The sequence below is a fragment of the Seriola aureovittata genome, chromosome 6 (genome assembly GCF_021018895.1).
Source record: "Seriola aureovittata isolate HTS-2021-v1 ecotype China chromosome 6, ASM2101889v1, whole genome shotgun sequence".
Lineage (NCBI taxonomy): Eukaryota > Metazoa > Chordata > Actinopteri > Carangiformes > Carangidae > Seriola > Seriola aureovittata.
The window spans coordinates 14250530-14270165 of record NC_079369.1 but is presented as its reverse complement, the minus strand read 5'-3'; the positions used below and the strand labels follow the sequence as shown (position 1 = coordinate 14270165).

General features: G+C 38.6%; 1 protein-coding gene across 2 annotated transcripts in view; it reads right to left on the bottom strand.

The window, feature by feature from the left end:
* The window catches only part of negr1 (neuronal growth regulator 1), a 139014-nt gene that overhangs the window by 97987 nt on the left and 21391 nt on the right, over nucleotides 1–19636 (bottom strand). For both annotated transcript variants that reach the window (XM_056379460.1, XM_056379461.1), the window contains exon 2: nucleotides 2848–3086. In XM_056379460.1, coding sequence (XP_056235435.1) covers nucleotides 2848–3086 — 239 coding nt within the window. The remainder of the gene's footprint in view (nucleotides 1–2847; nucleotides 3087–19636) is intronic.

Genomic DNA, 19636 nt, shown 5'->3' with positions numbered 1-19636 from the left:
AAACCAAAAACCTGTATTACACTTCCTCACAGAAAAGAACTCAGTGAAACTACAGTTGCACAATGTTCATTGTAAGATTTAATGTGAGTCCTTGTTTTCTGAGCTGTTCTCCTTTATTGATCTCTGTTAAAGGTGGTATCTGCAGTTACTTTGTTCATGCAATGTTTCAAATTGACTTATCTACAAAAAGTGCAGAGAATGTACTTTTAGGAAAACTTTATAAAGTCAACTTTTAGTAATGTCAGCTAACTTCAAATGGCATCACCAACACACAGTTTCACAGTAAAAGCCTCTACTGTGTTTGCATTAAAATGCATTTATTGGAATGGGCATGCAGGATGTGCAGGATGATTAATAGCAGTAACTTCATCAATTAAAATGCCCTCATCACGTATGAACTATTTAAATGTTTATTGTTTATTGGGCACATCTGGTCAATACTCAGTCCACTTCTTAAGTCAATGTTGAGGCCAATACTGATAAGTTGACAGGTTCTACGAGAGTTGACATCATTACCCGCCAGGAGGAAACGAGAGGGAAAACGAGGAAGAACTGCAGTACAGAAGGAAGGGTTGCTTGCTTAAGAGAAGTATAACAAGACACAGTGCTATTGATGGACACACTGGCAGAAGCAGAGACTGCCCCCGTGACCTTTCAGCTATGGGACAGTCGCTGTAACTGCAAAGTACCATGGTGCACTGTGATGTGCTGACAAGTTGCTGATAGAGCACTGCATTTATATTTTACACATGGAGCTTATGCGTATCGACATCAACAAACATTAAGTGAGTCAGTAGATGTTCATTGTCACAATCTGGGACACTTCCAAATTACAGAGGGTTTTAACTCTGTGACCTTCTGATAAGGGGACAGGCTTGTTAACCAGTGGGCCATTTTCAAGGGGAGTGAGGTGAGCTGCACTCTTATCAACAGCCACGTGCCTGCCAGTATAACAGACAATCACATAAACAAGCACAATAATTCAAAAGGCATTTAGGGCATGCTCAAACTGGTGCAGTACCACCCTACACCCACTCCGTTTTATAAGTACAGCACAAGAAGATGGATGTTGACATATGAAAGCCAACAGCTTAGAAAATCTCAAATAACAAAATGAGCAGAGAGCACACTGCTTTCTGTGTTACTGCTCATGGTGTGGTATTTTCTAATGTTTTCTTAACAGGTGCAAACACCTGAGAAGGTTTGTTTTGACTGTTGTGTTCATCCCAAGTGAAATCTGCAACGTCAAAGGATGACAGTTTACCAAAACACTGTCCAGACTGTTTGGGAATTGATATGATTTTTTTTTTTCTTTTTCTCTCTCTTTTTTTTTTTTTTTATAACAAGTTGTTGTTTTATAGTCTGGATAAAGATAAAACAAATACTTTAAATTATGGTTTGGACCAAACAAAATAAACTGCAGGTATAATCACACCCCTAAAACAATTCTCTAAGCTCACTCCATATGTCATGAAAGCAATGCCAGCTGGAGAGCTGTTTCCTACTTGCACATTTCACATTTCACAGCTCACACATCTTCAATAGTGTGTTTCCGACCCTTACCTCTTCTATTAATACTATGCTGCTTGTGTGGAAATATGCATATTCCAACATCATGTTCTATTGAAATTAATCCTAACCTTGGCTTGAAAACAGAATAAAAATAATTTGGTATGCGTTTGTACTACATCTGTTTTCTGCTTTGAGCTACAACAAGGATGAGAGCAGTGGACAATGAATGCAGGCCATCATACTACAGTTGTGAAATAAATACTGGAATTAAAAGTAGAATGTAATAAATTCCTTTGACAGCTTGTCTGATAAGATTCTTATTAATATTACCGTCTAAACGTATTCAGACTGGCCCATACATGCAGTAAATCTTGGCATCAGCCTATTTAAGTGAAATAGAACAGATGGATTTTCAGTGGGGCTGTTTTCCTGTATAGGCACCATCAGCATACAAACTTAGCCATCACCCTGTTACTCCAACAAATAATTAGGATTCTGTTGTCAATAAGTTCTCTTTGCCCACAACCTAATGTCCCGTAAATGCAAATACACCTATCGACCTTGTTGTTCCCCAAACCGGGGCTCAATCTGTACAGCTTCTCAAGAGCTCAATGGTAGTTTCACTTTCATGTTAATTCAAAGCCTTACCACCTGTTAACAAGTGCAGTAGTATGTACAGCATGTGAATAACAAGACAGGATACAGCTAAGAGTTCTAAAAAATCACATCTTATTTTGTTACCTGCTGTGACCAAACCCAGGGAGGCTTGATTAAAGCTACATAGTCTGCCTGCAGTCATTTAAACCAACAGGCTTCTACTCTGTGTTGTATCGCCTACAGGCACAAAATGTACCCTACAATGTCAGTTTGCCTCCACAGAAGAAATGTCTCTGCTGAGGAGATTTTATCTTGTTATTTTACGCAAGCAATAACGGATAAAGCTCTTGTTCTAACTAAGACTACAAGAGAATGACAGACATTTTTACTGCACAGATGGTGCAAGATACACCTGTGACCATTAGGTACACGGGCCACACAAGAATACTGTCGGACTCGCTATGAACATTCTGTTGGCTAAATGATCCGTGTAATAAGTAACAAACAAGATGTTAGATAAATAAAGGCAGAGGAGGACAAAAATTATATAAAAGTATGCAGAAATGATCCTCCAAAATACTGCACCCACCAATCAGATATCAAAGAGGATACTATATACAGGCTTGTAAATCCTGACAGTTGTTTGTTAATACTTGTTCAAATATACACACATACAAAGAAAAGGGCTCACACATAGACAAGTCCCTGTACAGAACAACATGGATTACCTATACGTACCTTTTACAATAAGGTTGAGAAGCTTTGGCCGTGGATTGCGCTCACTCTGAATGGAGCATGTGTACTGGCCATCGTCAGTTACATCCACTTTCTGTATCTGAAGGCTGTACTCATGTTTGTCGCCAACACTGGACACGATGGACACTCGTGGGTCCACAGACCACTTGTCGTTCCCTGCGAATATGATGCTTGAGCGGTTCAGCCAGGCTCCTTTAGAGATCCCATCCAACAGGTAGCACCTACAGTGACAGGAAACACCTCAGTTAGATCTGGGGAAATGACAACTGAAATAGCAAATATTTTTGAAAATATGAAGTCATTGTGTTTGCTGTCTAAATAGTATATTATTCATTAGAGACATCTCTGAGGAGGAGAAGGATTGTGTGTGTGTGTGTGTGTGTGTGTGTGTGTGTGTGTGTGTGTGTGTGTGTGTGTGTGTGTGTGTGTGTGTGTGTTTATAAGTTCTCCCCAAGTCCTTATCGTATAAACATACATCCTGAAAATATGCAATGCTCAGTATTCATTTTTTTTTAATGCAAGACCAGGGAGCATGTGGACCAAAGGAAGGATAAACTTTAGTTATAGACAGGAATGGGTAATGTGCCAGAAAGTGAGTCATAAAAGCCAGAACTTTAAGCACCTGGAGGGTATGATTCAACCTGTTAAAGCTGCTTTAAAATAGCCAGAGCCATGAGTAATGGTTGGGCATAAGAATGATTGCTCTATTGTCATTGGTGTGTCTAAACAGACAAAGACTTCTAGTGGAAGTGCACTTCTCTGTCAAGGTCTGGTGTAGTAGACATAGAAATTTATATTCAAGCAGCTAATTAAGCACAAGTGTACCTTCATTTATGACAACTGTGAAGTGGTATTCAGGCTTGTGAAGTTTTATTTTGTAAAAAGGTTTAGAAGGCCCAGTGAGGACAGTGGACATTCAATAAACGCAGAATGAAGAAAAAATTGACAAAAGAGAGAATACAACTGACCAAAGTTGCAAAGAAATAAAATTCACCACACATTAGGTTCCTCTAGACTGACTGTAAAAACATAGTGCAAATAGTAGTGTATATGTTTTTCCTTTTTTTTTATCATGATTCACAATTACAACTCCTGGCTGTATTTGCACATAGCTTTACAATGTGAGCATCTATGCAAAAGTGAATAGTGAGTAAACAAAGTATAGGCCTTCAGCCCAGCCACAAATAATCAAACATCCCTGGCTCTGACGACGCTGTATTCTAGGACTGATTCATGTGTTACCATTACTGAGGCCAATACATTTTCCTTTTTATAAGCTAATTCTACTGAGAAAAAGGATCAGGAAATTGCACGACATGATGAGTCTAGGGTCACCACTGTCAGAGCGCAGTTGTTTTTACTCCTCATTCCAGCAGTGTTTGGACTTAAGGAATCGCATCATACTCTGTGACAAATACTGTAATAATGAGTAGGAAAAGAGGCAATCAAGTTTGGCTCTTTAGCTGTTGTCGACATGCCATGCAGACAGCCAACACCAGTAGTAAAGCCACCGAGGAAATCAGTTTGGCACTAACCACAAAGCTCTTTACCCTCAATGCCAAGAAAGTGTCTGTCAGGAAAGCAGTAGAGGACAATGGTATAGTCCAGGCTGGTCTCCCCGAGGCGAAGGCGAAGGCATTGCCTTAGAGGTATTGCGAAAAAATAAAGTGGCAAACAATGGAGAATGGATAGTTTAAAATAACCCACGGAAGAAAGAGGTCTAGGTACTTTGTAAAGTCCACACAGACCTGTCAGTTAGTTAGCCCATTGACCACCTGAGCCATGGTGTTTCTGGCTTTAGGCGAGATTTACTGAAGGAGCCTCAGGGCAAGTTTCTTTCCTTTTTTTGTTAACAAAACAGGAATGCATTTGATTTTAAAGAATTTAAGGGTGCAGATTATTTATTTATTTCTTCCAAGTCTACAGGATGTAAGTGCAAATTTAACTCACTTTTCCATATGTAAAATGCAGTATTGCAACAATACAGTACATTTTGAATGCATGTTCTGCCTTTGAGAGAAAAAGCTTTAAAGTGTTAAAAGATTATAAAATGATATGATATGATAAAAGGCCTTCAGCAACTAATAATTTAACACACTTTAGAGGAACCGCTGAGGGAGTGATCTTAACGCGTGAACATTAATGCACAATCCACTGTTCAGGCCAATCCACTGTGCAGCACACAACCACTGATGTGAAGAACTTGTCAACAACTTGCTGGGCTTTTATCGTTATATCCTTGTAAAACAAGGTAACCGTAAAAACATGTTCTCCAGTGTAGTTGCTATTGATTTCTCTGTTTTCTCATCAAAAATAGTCCTTTCAGAATCAAACATTCTCTCCATGTAGGCTTAGAAGTGGCTGTTATACACTTTACTCCTTCAAAAAAAGCAGAAGCTGTGGCTTGACTACATGCTGGTGACAATGTACTTCAGTGGTGACAGGTTTTTTACCACTTAAAGAAGCACGGATTCCACGGTGTGGAAATTTACCCACTGTGTAATAAACTTGTGACGACACCAGTGGTGCTGATTACACCAGACATTTCTGCTCAATATCAGTAGATTAGAAGTGTTACCTCGAGATGCTGCCACCGATGCAGATAGCCTCATTAATATTATCAGGTCGGGTTAAAATATGAAATATTTCCGAATAGGCGCTTTAGAGATCTCAACACTCCTCTCGTCACGATAAAACTATTTGATGAACGTGGGTGCTACCGCTGACATGAGAAACTGAACCAAATAGGTTTATGTCTTTAAAAAAAATGGGGGGGGGCGCAATGGGTAAGTTACGTAGGGCTGTGCCTGAAAACTGTATAACAGCCGTGTGTAACACCGGCAACACCTACTACCGTGGCAACCTTAATCAAAAGGTCTCACAGCACACCTGCAGCATAACGTGCTTCTCTGCTCTCCAGGACCAGTTTGTTCAAAACAATCATATAGCTGCTGTTATCTGTGAAGAAGGTAAATAAAAACTTTTAACAGCCACTTTTCAAGGATAAATTTGGGATGAAGTATCACTTAAACAAAGCCGTAGTGCCAGAAGTATGGCTGGAGGACACTTCACCCGGCCAAGATCTCTACTCAGAGACTTGACATTTTTCTTCATCTTGATGAACCAGTCCTTGATGTTCTTTCGCTGTTTTTGCAGTTCGCTTATCACTGCTGAGTATCTTTGCAGTCTCCCTCCAGAAATGATTATTGTTATCTCCCTGTCTTTGTGATATCACACCAAGGAGCCATACAGACGGCAGTATTTATACACCTCCTCATAAAGGTGTGTTAAAGCAGCCAATTTTTACATTTGCACACTGTCTCAGGTGTTGTTACTGTGGCTGGTTCCTTTGCTGCTGATGCTGTCAAATAATAACTACTGTACATGGGAACTGATCATAAGTCTGGCATGTGTTCGACATGCCTGTGTGGTAGATTTAGGCTGCTGTTAGGCAAAGTCACTGCCTGTGATGTCAACCCATTTGATGTAGTGTTGACTGAGTGAAAAACATTGATACAAAACAGACTGATACAGACAACATACGTTATTGTGATAAAATGTAGTGTCTGTAATTGCCTGATTGTACTATGGGAGTCGTAGTTAGCGTCTTTCCCAAGAAATTGTAGATACACAAGCTTGTACCTTCAGCATTTTATCAAAGAAGCAGATATTCTGAAACCGTAGTTAATCATTTGGATTGACGATTGAACCAGGAGAGTTTTCATGCTGATCCAAGTGCTCCAACTGTGAGTCATGTAACATTGTGCATGGGAAAAATCAATGGGACTTTCACTTACTGAGGGAGCCTGAAATCACTCCTCCTACGTTGCAACTTTATTACAGAGTAACTTTTATTTCACTGGGAAATCATTTCTCATTCTGATGGTTTTTACTAGACACAGAGGTGTGCCATCACCCGGATACATAAGCTTTAATTTTTAACCTGCTTTTTGGTGATTACAATACTTTGCTTTTAAATACATTTTAATTAGTTGGCTTTAGTAGTTTTGCTTCGTCTTATTATTTACTGTGTCTTTGAATGCAAATGTATTTCTTGTTAATGCATTTCACATGGACATTCCACATCAAAAACAACAAACTACTTCATGTTCTAAAAGAATTTCATCAGCCAGGTCTTTCTTCTGCCACCTTTCCACATTTCCTTTGTTCATTCCCTCAATCATCTATAGCAGCACAAAACTGATAACACCTAAGGTGGGCTTTGCTTTCATCAGGTCCCTTTTCTCCAGAAGCACACCAGGATACAGACTTCCTATGGTTTATACAAAGCTCAGGTAATTATTCCACAGACCTCAGTGCATCCACTCTGAAGCAGCTCTGACACCTCAAACATGCGCTAATTGATACTTTTATCTATCCCTGCTTCTGATGAGTGATTGTAGAGGAACCAGGCTCATTACAAGCTTTATTTTTATTTTTTTATTTTTTGGATTCTTTTTTGGATTTTGGCTCCCAAATAACAGGGTTCAATTCAAACCCTAGTGATTATGCACAATGTGCAAAAAAGGAAAGTGATAAGCTGGTGTTTCAGCACCTCACATGAATGGAAAATGATGACAAACCATTAATTACAGTATGGCAGCTGGTAAGAGGAGCAGATTGTAATCCGTTTAGCCAAACTCACTCAAGCTCTTTGATTGGAAGCCATAATTAACACTGGGGCATCATTCTGACCCAGATTCGTATTTGCTTTATAAAATTGTTTTCTAGGTTCCTCAACTGTAAATATTCTTCCTGGCACCAACTCCAAAGATCTTGTCTTGTAAAAATATTTCAGTGCTTCACAGTCTAGTAGTTCACATTCAGCAGTGCTTTCTCTATATTTGGCACAAGAAATGAATACACTTCTTGATGGGTCCCTCTGTAGTATGAGATTTATAGTTATGTAACAGTTATATAATAAACACACAGGACATTTAAACCTTAAGCAATGCAGACCTCATGTAAGATCACTTTTGTCTGTTTATGCTAACTGTAATTAAAAAAGGGAAACAGCGTAACATCTTAAACCTTCACCTATTTTCTCCAATGAATACAGGAAATCAGATGTAGTTTTAGTTTTTCTCACAAGACCCTCCTCTATTGTTAGACATTTTATAAATGTATTTAAACCAAACCTGCAACCACACTTTAGGTTAAAGGACCAATTTTTAGCTCTCAAAATTAATCGTCTATAGTTTGGTCTAGAAAACATTGACAAATTCCCATCATAATATCCTATAGTACAAGGTGATGTCATTGTCTTCAAATGTTTGGTTTTGTTCAAACCCCCAAATATTTAATTTACAATAATGTATCATGCATAATAATGCAATGACAAATTTAAGAACATAGAGGAAACAAATCTTTGACATTTAAACAATTTAAGACATTTTAAAAAACTTGTTAGTTAAAGTTACTAAAACATTGTGGAGCTGAGGAGAACTACAAAGCCTGGTGATAATTCTCTGAGGTACACTGCACTACAGGTATTCATCTGATGTTCATCAACAGGTTTAAATGGTCATTATACATATCTCATATCATTTGGTTAGTCTTTATATAAGAAATAGATTACAGCTTCTTTACATGGCATATTCTGCACAGTAAATTAATAAACAATTTACACTTCAGCCCAGTGTCAGTTGACAGAACTTTGTCCCATGGTGCTTTGTATACATGTTATAGCAAGGTTTCTGCAAAAATATGAAGCAAGTAAGAATGGGCTGGAACTTTGGATATTTTGCAAATAGAAAAATAAAAGGAGGATGGCACATTTCTTTGCTCTAACAAGAAAAATCTGAGCAATTCCACTTTCAATCACAACTTGTCTGATGCTGAAATCTATCAAAAGAGTAAGCTGTGTATCACTTCTGTCCCCCAACAGTTGGTATGACACTCAATCACTGACGTGTAAATTAAACTTCAGACACTGAGGAGACCACCTGGAACGTTTCACTTTCCAGTCTGTGGTACACTGGAATAAGTCAGAGTATTAGTGGTGCACTGTATCATTGTAGTGGAACATCTGCTTAAAGACAATGCTTTTGTGTTTCTGTTAATAGTGGCACCCACTTAACCCGCTTGAATGAAATAAGTGTTTTGAAGAGCATAATGAGCGAGTTTGTGCCAGCCATAAATGTATGAGGAAAACCCTTTGATTGTAAAGTCAGGGACAGATGTTTTATTCCATTTTAACCCTTTCACACATAAAGAGAAAGATGCGGTGATGGCTGTATCAGCACTATGCGCTCTACAACCTTTACAACATCTCACTGCCCTGAACAGAGCTCAACTGTCCAATGAATCCTCAAATGAGAAAATGCATTTCACATTGACTGACTGGATGTTGAAGCACTAGTGAAAAGACCTAATGTCTGAAAATCTGTGATCCTTTATGCTGTGAAGTCAAAGAGCTTTGGTTGTATTAGTTAAAGAATAGCCCTCAGTAGATAGCACAAAGGTCAAATAATCCTACACATCCTGTCTGATCCAAATTGTACATAGATCATAGATCTCAAACCATAAATATGTCAGATGTTCTACATCAAGGTCCATAGATTATTTCAGGAGAAATGAATGTGGAAAAAATTACCTTTCTCGCAATGTTAAGGAAAGTGGTTAAAAATTCCTCCAAGCTATGCTCTTTTTACCAGATCAGAACCAAAATGTTATGGGTTCTTCCCTGGTGTGTGCCTATCCCTCCACCAAGTTTGGTGCAAAGCGGTTCAGTACCTTTTATGTAATCCTGTTGACAAATAAACGAACAGAGACAGGTGAAAACATAACCTCCTTGGCAGAGATAATAACAGGAATGATAAAAATAAGGGAGGATATTGTTCAACAGATAATGTTCAAAAGATAATAGCACTAACACTAACACATTTTTTCATTTTTAATGAATGTACCAATTACCTTTTTAATTATCTGATTAATTGCTAAGTCTGAAAATGTCAGAAAAAAAAAAGTTTAATTTTTATTCAACAACTTCCCTCAAGTTGACAAATTCAAATTAAATTAGGATATCTTCAAATTTAAGCAGCTGAAATCAATCAAAATTCAGCTCGATTAGGTATTACCATGGAAAATGCTAAAATGAAAATACATAAAACAACAAAATGTACATTTGGAAATCCATAATGTGATTATCTGACCAAAATAAGTCCTTTTCAATAACCATGTTAAGTCAACAAACACATTAAGATCTTTTAGTACTAAAACAAAGTAAAAAATCTTTCTTGCCGTCCCTGTCCCATTTCATTGTGTTTTATCTCTATCAGGGAACAAAAAGAACATGAACGCTCTGTATGCTTATAAAATTCACAGAGCAACAAACACATGATTTCTGGAAAAATGATAACATAAATGACATAATTACTGCCCTAACATATTTATATATAGTTTTGGACGTGAAATGATGAGTTGATTAATAGCTAGGTTGAAAAACATGGACTGATTACTATCTTACTCTGATTCTTAACAATTACTCAGTTCTGTAAAATGTATGTATATAGAATAAGAACAGTATGAATATTTATAATTTAAGCATACAGCCTCTAAAAATGCTCAATCCATATCCAAAATAACTTTTTCTGTGTAGTGGTGGAGCTCCCTTTTCCCTTGTGCATAGGTGTAAGTTTATTGCTGGAGGTTGGGTATTTCAGGGGTGGGGAGTTTTTGCAGTGAATGAGGGAGAATGAGGACATACTGTAGTGCTGTGCAACCAAGGTACAGCGCACCAGGCTCTTAATCCCTAAAATAATCCTGTCGACTATGGCCGGTGGGACACATCTGAAGCCTTCTAACTATAATCCACACAGACCCAATGCTGAAACCAACACCTAACATCACAGACACAGAGAACACAGAAAATAGTATAAAAACTGTCTTATAGCCATTGGAAACTCCAAAATCTCGCTTAAAGTGAGGAGACTTTGAGCTTTATCTATTCTGAATTCTCTTTTTTTATTACAGTGGATTTTTTTGTCTGAACTGACACAGAGATGGAGCCTTTGACTGAGGGAGCAACCAGGAACTGTCTGACTATTTTTAAAAATCAATGCCCCCAGTTTGTTGTTACCACAGAAGTTATTACAACCCTGTGCAGCATCATCTTGTCCCCTCCAGCTTTGGGTCCCCTTAAGGTGCACCTGCCCTCCTCCCTGCCGGTGCATACGAATGAAGCGACCCGTGCTTGAAGGGCTGTGGTTGAATGGTTTTGTATTGTTTCACATGCGTGGAAGCAGCTGAGTCAAAGCAGTGCACAATGTGTAACTAGGAAAAAGAGATCCCTCATGTGTGAGCTATAGTGAGAGGCTATGCTCGTACTGTAGCTTCCCTTTTCTCTTGTTTCTACCGCTCACATAGGCAAGATTTCCCAAGCTGCTTATTTCAATTTGAGTATAAGTCAACACTAGTCTTTCCACTAGGACTAATTCATGTACAGAAAATCGTTCAGAGCCCTACACGAGTAATCTCTGGATTAATTCACAATATTAATTCTTTTCTTTTTTTCAAGCATTGACATTGACTGAATGAATTCAAGTTTGAATGAATAAAAATGAATGGGGCTAACAAATTAGCAGTTGAATAAAAGTTGAGAGCCAAAATTCAGAGGATATAAAGAGTAGCCATTGCTGAGAAATAATGGGTGAGCATTTTCCACTCCAGACAATTCCTCCTTATATGTGAATGTGCTCTGCGTAATACATTCACATCAAAACTCAGTTCACTGCACACCCAGGCACTGTTAAATGTCACATTCAAAATGCAGCTAGACAAAGGATGATCACACATTTAAGCAGTCTACGGCGCCATTATCTGCTAAACAAATAGCATATTGACTGGGAATCTATTTCCTAAGGCAAACTCTAAAGTTATTCAATATTACTGTCAAATAGCACTTCAATGAATACAGCACTGGACCAGAAATTCAGCACCATTGAATCACAACATCACTACATCAAGATAGCTAAATAGTGTGTAGGATTGCTACACACAGTGTACTCTAGCACCTTTGCCTAACCAGCATTTGCTTTTCTTACATTCAGCTTTTTTAAAAATGATCCAAACAAAAGATGGAGGAGCACAGCAGCAATGACAGTGATAAACACTGAGCAGTGTTTCCCCTACCATTGCTTTGAAGGGGGAGGGGGTGTCCCATGCCCCCAGTGGGACCCCGCCCTACCAAGAAGCCAAAGAAGAAAAACAAAACAAAATTAATTTATGACATTTACCTAATTTATGAGCCCTTGTTTCATTTCAGCTCAGTGTGCAAGTCTCTGCTGTGTTTTGCTGTCATTTACGATCACTTTCTCTCCTCTCCTCTGATTTCTGTTTCACTGTGTGTGTGTCTTAGCCCCTCCCCACTCACATGGAGCAGAGCAGAGCAGAGGAAAGAGACAGGTTGACACATTTAGTGCAATAAAAGCTTTCCAAAGATGGACAGACTCCTCCTCCCCACCAAAAGTAGTCAACCTAGGGGAGACACTGCTTAGGAGCTGCATGAGTCTATGCTACAGGCTTAAGACACATTTCAAGTCACATCAGTTGTTTTAGTTTGCTCCGGGCGTCCTGTGGTACGAAACCGGCACAGTTTGCCTTCTTGAACAGTACTTCTTTTTACCAAGCATTTTTAATTTCAGAAAGGCGATCTTCAAGACTAATCTGATCAAGCTTATCTCTGCTTCCAGGTGTGAGAGAGCTAGGTGTTGTGTTATCCATTATATTCGATATCCAGGCAGATGAGTCAGAGGGGAGAGTTGATGGCCTTCAACAATGTTTTCTAAGATCATCCTTCTTTCAATAATATCAGACTTCCATCGTTTATAGAGGGTAACACTACCTTGAGGTCTCAAATGCAAAGAGAGCTGTTATTGACAATAGAGTAAACAGGCCTTTATCGCTGTGATTAACAGGACTTTAAACTTGTGTTTTGCTTTTAACCCAGCCAGAAAGACTCCAGGTGGAGATCTCTATGGGTATTTGATCAATGTATCACTAATATGAGAGACAGCTATAGAAAGCTTTGTCCCTTTAGACATTTCCCAGGTGAGTGTAATTATTTGTTGATGCAGAGATCACCAACAATGTATCTCCCCTATCAAATTACACCGTCCTTAAAAACCAATAACTGCACCTTGCACACTGCTACGTCCCTGTGGCTCCGGCATGAAGAAGGACAGACAATTTTGCAAATACTTTCAGAGAAAGTTATAAAAAAATGTCTCACAAAGAGGCACATTTGGGTCATCCTTCAACCTTAGCTGCTGTCCACCAAAAAACAGTGAGAGGCATTCACAGCTCCATGTTTCTGCAGTTTCTTATTAATGCACCAATTGTGAGTTTGTAATGACTGACTGGCATTTGACATTCACCATGAATACGTGTCAGTGTAATTCCTCCCCTATGGAAAGAAGGGAGGGGGGATTTTATGCAATAGCTGGGAAGGAGAGGAGAATACAAATATGGTAGATAACTGCATTTCTGCTGTGTATTAAAGACCCACAGATCAAGCTGAGGCGAGCAGTGGGTGGTTGACAAACCCCAGACAAGCACACTGGAGTTCAGGATGCTGTAATATTGCCTGGGCCCTGGGAGCCTTTTAATTATGCTTCATTTCATTTCAAATGTGGTATAGTGTATGGACAGAAAACAGTACACCAGAAAACGTATTAAGGGTTTTCTCTCCTGTATGACTGAAGAACTTTTTTATATATATATATAAATGGGTCAATCTCCTGAATATTTTGACAATTATTCAGTTAACCATTTGACAGAAAATGTCAAAAATCACAAATTGATGACAACTTTGTCTTTAAGAATACTGGCCCCACAAACTGTCCAAAACCCAAGATTATTCAATTATTATTCACACAGCAAACTATAATAGCCATCACTAGCACCATAAACCATATGCCTATTTCCTATTTTAACAACAGTTTTTAATTTAAATCTTCTTAAACTGGCTTTACAAAATTGGACAGTGGCTGCATCCACAGCCCAATAGACTGATAAGCAAAACAATAAATATCTTCTTGAGACAGAACTGTGATCGAGAATACCACAATATCAACATTCCATCCAGATATGATTCCACATACAAAGGACAGTAGATGATATATCAGATTTATTTTATTTTGTAAGGCCAGAAATGCCATTAGGGCTGAGTGACTAATCAAATGAATTAAATGAATTCAAATTTGCACTTTTACTCGATGTGTAAAATGTCTACTCCACAATAGTCAAAATATTACAATTTGCACAAAAAGGTTACTTTTAGACAAACAGTGACTCTGATGATAACTGGCTAAATTAGCTGTTTACAGTCTTGTAGACTGTCATGTGTTGCAGTTTATGGCACTGTTGTCACTCCAGGTGTTACGGATGCATCTGCAAGAAAGACAAACTAAAAAACTAATGCTAACGTTAGCTACTGGTCTGCAGATATAAGGCTGGTGTTCAGTCCAGTTAAGAAACACAAACAGCAAGCTAATGAATCAGTGTGGACTTTTCTGCTTTATTTGTGCTGAATCTGACTATTAAAGTGGAGGACAGTGCTCTATTTAGTAGAAGCAGTCCATAGCTCTATGGGATGTATGGGACCTGTATTGGATTTAACATGCATTATGACACCAGCAAGAGATTTAGGTCTTTGATTATTCTTGATCAATTACAATGCACAACAAATGCTAAAAAATTGAATGTTTCAAACTTGTTTTAGTCTTCCACATAAAACAAGGTTGAAAAAAAAAAATCAAGATTACAATTTTCGGCCTCATCAGCTAGCCCTAATTAACACCACCAAGTATGGCAGGAAACTAAACCACTGAGTTGATGATGTGAGGGGGAAAATCGATCATACCAACCAGCAATGGTACAACCTCCAACAGTAGCATTACAATCAGAAGTCAGAGTGAAAGCTTGTCAGATTATAAAGGCTGCTGAAAGCTGATATACACCAGCTGGCCACATGCATGTCTTATTGAGCTACTGTGTCATTAGCATATGAGCATCAGCATGACAGACTTACTAACGCAGACCTTTGGGAAAACTTTTTTTTTGCATTTATTTACAGTCCTATAAAAAGCCATAATACCAAATCATTCAAAGTGTTGTGCTGCTTGAAAGATAAATACAAAAGTTCAGTCAAGGTGATCCAAAATGGGTTTTTTTCCCCTGTTTTTTTTAACATTTTGGGGGATTTAAAACTTTCACACAATTCTTAAGAGGGTTGATGTTTTCCTGCGACACACTGGTTCTAGTGACATTTCCAAGCACTGAACGCATTTTTTTAGCATCTGCTTTCCCAAATCTAGCCACCCGTTCTGAGGTAGCCTATTTGCTCTGCGTACTTCTGTTACCGTTTCTGAGCTGGCAGGGACGATGCTGAACAGCTCAGCATAGACATCTGCCTCCCACAGCCATCTGTGCCCAGGTCCTCCTAATCCCTCTCTCTCTGTCAACCTTTCTTTTTCTCTCTCCTTCCTCAGTCATCACTCTCTAGCTTGTACATTCACTACTTACACATACACATCAGCTATAAATGACAGCCTCATTCCACAATAAGTGTATCAACATTAGGGCTGAACGAAATGCAAAAAAAAAATCATATTATGATTATTTTGACAGATATTGCGATGGTGATATGAGTGACGATTTTAGTGTGGATGGTAAATCTTCAGTTAAGGTATGTTGTGACACATTTGAACTTTTATCAAAAAATTCAGCTCCTATTTCTATTTCGATCTCCTAGTCAACATGCTGTGGCTTTTAAGAATGTGATATTTTATTGAGATGACAACAAGATGTCTAATTAACCATGTCTTCAAAATAATATAAGAAAGTATGTAAGAAAGAAAGTAAGAATGTTTGAAAAATATTTTTTTTGGAATATCTTTAATCGATGTCACAATTTAAAATAATTTTTTTTTAGATGCACTCAACCTTATTCTGGTGCACGCTGCGCTACCTCGTTAGTTTGTGCTTTTTACGTGTGTGTTTGTGTGAGGTGATTCCATCAGTATGTGCCTGTTTGGGAAAACTGCTGCCGAACAGTTTACCTACACCACTCACCCACCCAAGTGACAGATCAGGCTTGGCAGTGCGCCAGAGAGAGCGAGGGAAGTGGAGTCAGGGGGATAGGTCAAGACTGGATGTGGGGTAGAGCCACTCACCGCCTGCTAGCCTGGGACCACTAGGGTTTACAGAGGAGTTTACAGTGCTCAATTACAGAGTTTACACCCCAAGTTAAATCAGACAAACCCCAAACAAGCTTGTTTGTGCAATGTCTAGACTGAGGGAGGACTCTTGAGATGGTAAGGAAGGCTATGCTTGCTAGGATTTTAAATGTCAACGACATTAAATGACTGCCTCCCACACCTTCACTCTACATTTTTGAATTTAACTCTTTACTTAATTTTACGCAGACAAAAGATGATGACCCCACATGTAAAAAAAAGTACTGGAGTGGTCTGTTTTGTCCCTTCATCCACAGGTGTCCGTACGCAATTCCACTTATTTGCTATATGTCTAGAAATCTGCACATTCATAACTATGATCAAAATAGCACAAATCAACACTCACCAAATCATGCAACACTGTATTAGGATAAACACTCTTTCATTTTTTTAACAAACTATTTGCACTTGGTATATTTAAAGTTTTAACTCTCCCAAACTACATGTCCATAGACTGCAGAATCATTTTGGATGACAGCGACTTCAAATTTAGTCAAGAGACATACTATCTCTGAAAGCTCAGCAATATTCCTACTAAATTTCAAGACAACAAGTGGCAAAGCCAATATGATATGCAGTAAATGCTTCTTAATTCAGTAGCTACACTTTACAGTTAGTTATATTAAGCTAAAATTGTTTGGTTCTGAATCTGGCGCTGCATGGAGGAAAATAACTATCATAGCAAAGTTGATTTGAATACTGAATACTGTGTCCATTTACATCATAGTGTATCGGAGTGGGTGAGTGGGTTTTCTAGAAAGCTAACCAATGACACTGTGTAAGCCAGCGCTGGCATCTTTACAGGCAACAGCTGAGGTGAAACACTGACTAAGCCTTTTTAAGACACAGGCAAACATCATCATTTGCCATAATTTGAATGATAAACAGCACAACACTGGCAAAAGACTTAATTGATACTGTGAAACATTTCAAAGTTCAAATGTCTACAGCAAAGAAAGGAAATACTTAAGTATGAGTATGGCCAGGCTGGTGCCAGAGTGTTTATGACACATTGATCAGGTTAATAAGGAAAAAATATATTTTACAGCCTTGTGAGGTTATGATGATGGCTGTAAAATGTATTTATTGTAATATGTGTGGATATATATGTGTGGATATATATATATATATATATATATATATATATATATGACTTCTGGTAAAATCAGAGTTGTTGGAAAATATATCACATTTTGGATGCAGAATTTTGTCAGTACAACAACAAAACCGGATATCACTGTTATTCTACAACTATCTTCTCGATCTCATCTCTAGCTACTATTTGTGGCCCATATAAACAATGTGATTAAGTCTCATGAACAGGCTCGGTCTGGTAGGAACCCTAGTCTGTATTCAATGAAGATACAACCATAAGCATGCAAGGTGCCTTTGCATCTGAAATGCTTTGGGTTCAAAAACTGAGGTGTTCATATATATATCAGTTATTTGCTACACCCCTGTTGACATAGCTCATATTAACTCAATGTTGACGGTAAAAGATATGTAGGGACCTATCACGTCTCCTGTCAAGCAGTGTCAGGTCTTCAGTGTATGCACATGACATGTAAAATGCCATGCTTTAAAATCCCTCTGTTATAAACAATGACAGTAACAAGGGAGTGTTTGTTATTGCTTTCCTGCAGGGCTTTATCCACCCTTTTTGATGTGCTCTGTCCATGGCACAAATGGACAATCCTTCATTGTCACAGGACATTGGAACCCTTGCACAGTCCGATAGGTGCGACCACATTCATCACTCTGACAAAGGGAAATAAGCAATTGCCACAGCACTCAACTGGTTTCAGTCATCTGCAAATATTGGAATAAATACATCGAGCAGAGGAGAGGCCCCTCTGGGCATACTCATATTTTACATGGCCTATTTGTGCTTACTTGCTTGCACATGGTGTTACGCGCATATATGCAGTACATGGTGTGGTTCCCCCTTCTAGTTTAGAAATTGGGGGAAAGAACTGGGGCTGTACAGCATGAACAGTTTCAACATCCTGCTTTTACCACGAAACATTAGGAAGCTCTTCATCCAAAGCCCCTACTAATACCAGACCTATGGAGCATAGACAAGAGGTGTTTGAGGGAATACCTGAAGCCTGTAGCATAAGTCTGTTAATTATTATGACATAATTCAGCAGGTTTCTTAATGCAAGAATACTGCATTCTGTCAAAATTTTCTGTATATTATTCAAAAGCAGTATTGTGAATACAGAAATGTGGCAAGAAATTTTCAGCATCCGTATTTCTCTTTTTGTATGTATACGCATGCAGCCTGTTTGTATGGGAGGAGGCAACAGAAGGCTGGATGAATACAGAAATTCAATGAATGCTCCTCTGCTTAAAATGCAGAGCCTGTGTGTTGGCAGGGACCAAAAAGTCCTTAGTTAAGCTAATCGCCAGTCCATTTGGCAAGGATTACGCTCAGCTTAGCGTTCGTCCCACGAAACAGGGACCCTGATTCATAACAGTGATTTGAGTAAGTAATTTTATTGACAGAGCAAATACTCCATTCTGAGATTGCTTTAATCAACTGTAAGATATCCACAGGAAGACATCAGTAAGAGTAAAATACCATCACAGCAATTAAAGATATCAATATGCCTCTTAAGTGTGTGTGGGTTCTGGCTGGGTTTACTTGAGGACAAAGTGAAAGGAATAAGTCAGACAACCAAGGGTCTAAACATTACTTCCTGATGACAGCCAACAGGGGGCACAACATGGGTTGGAGAGGCACTTATTTACCTCACTCCACCTGGGCTCGGAGCCTGTTGCACTTAACTCGCTCAAGTGGTGGTCAGCAGGGTGAAAAACAATCCAATTCCTCCAGGAGTGTCAACACTGGTATACAGTTTTAAAGAGGCAGTCAAACAATCCACAGCTCTGGCTGGTGCGTGCAAGGTAAGCTGGACCAAACAATTTGAGTTAAATGATGAACGGAAGACAGTTTCTAAGTTCAATGCTTCCTCATTGAGTTTTTCCTCTTGTTTACTTGCCAACTAAATTAACTTCAAAAAGCAGTGGTGGGTAACAGTGCGCTGTGTAGACCAAGATTCTGAGAGTTTCCGTGAGAACCTGGTAATCTTTCTTGTTCAATAATATCACTGGGACCTCACACCGAGGAAGATCACCGGTGTTATCAAGCTTAACTTTGGCTTTCTTGGTCGTCGTGAAATCAGCATTTATGATGTGTTATGATATATACCACGGGTTTGCATTTGGGTTTTACAATTAACACTACACACATTTTTACACGTTCCACACGTTATGGAAGTTACTAGTAAACACAGAATTTGGCATTAACCTATGTTGAAAATGTTTTTTTTTTCATTCTGGGTGCAAATTTCTAGCAGTAAATCACCCAAATGCTACATGAAGCCTAGCTTTTCTGTCTTAGAAAAGAGCTTCAAAATAACTTGTTGACTTACTCCTGCAGCATAATATATTTCTCCCTCTTCCTTGCATATGCCCTGTATGTCCCAAATGATAATATTTCACCAAAACACGACTTGATACGCTGCTTC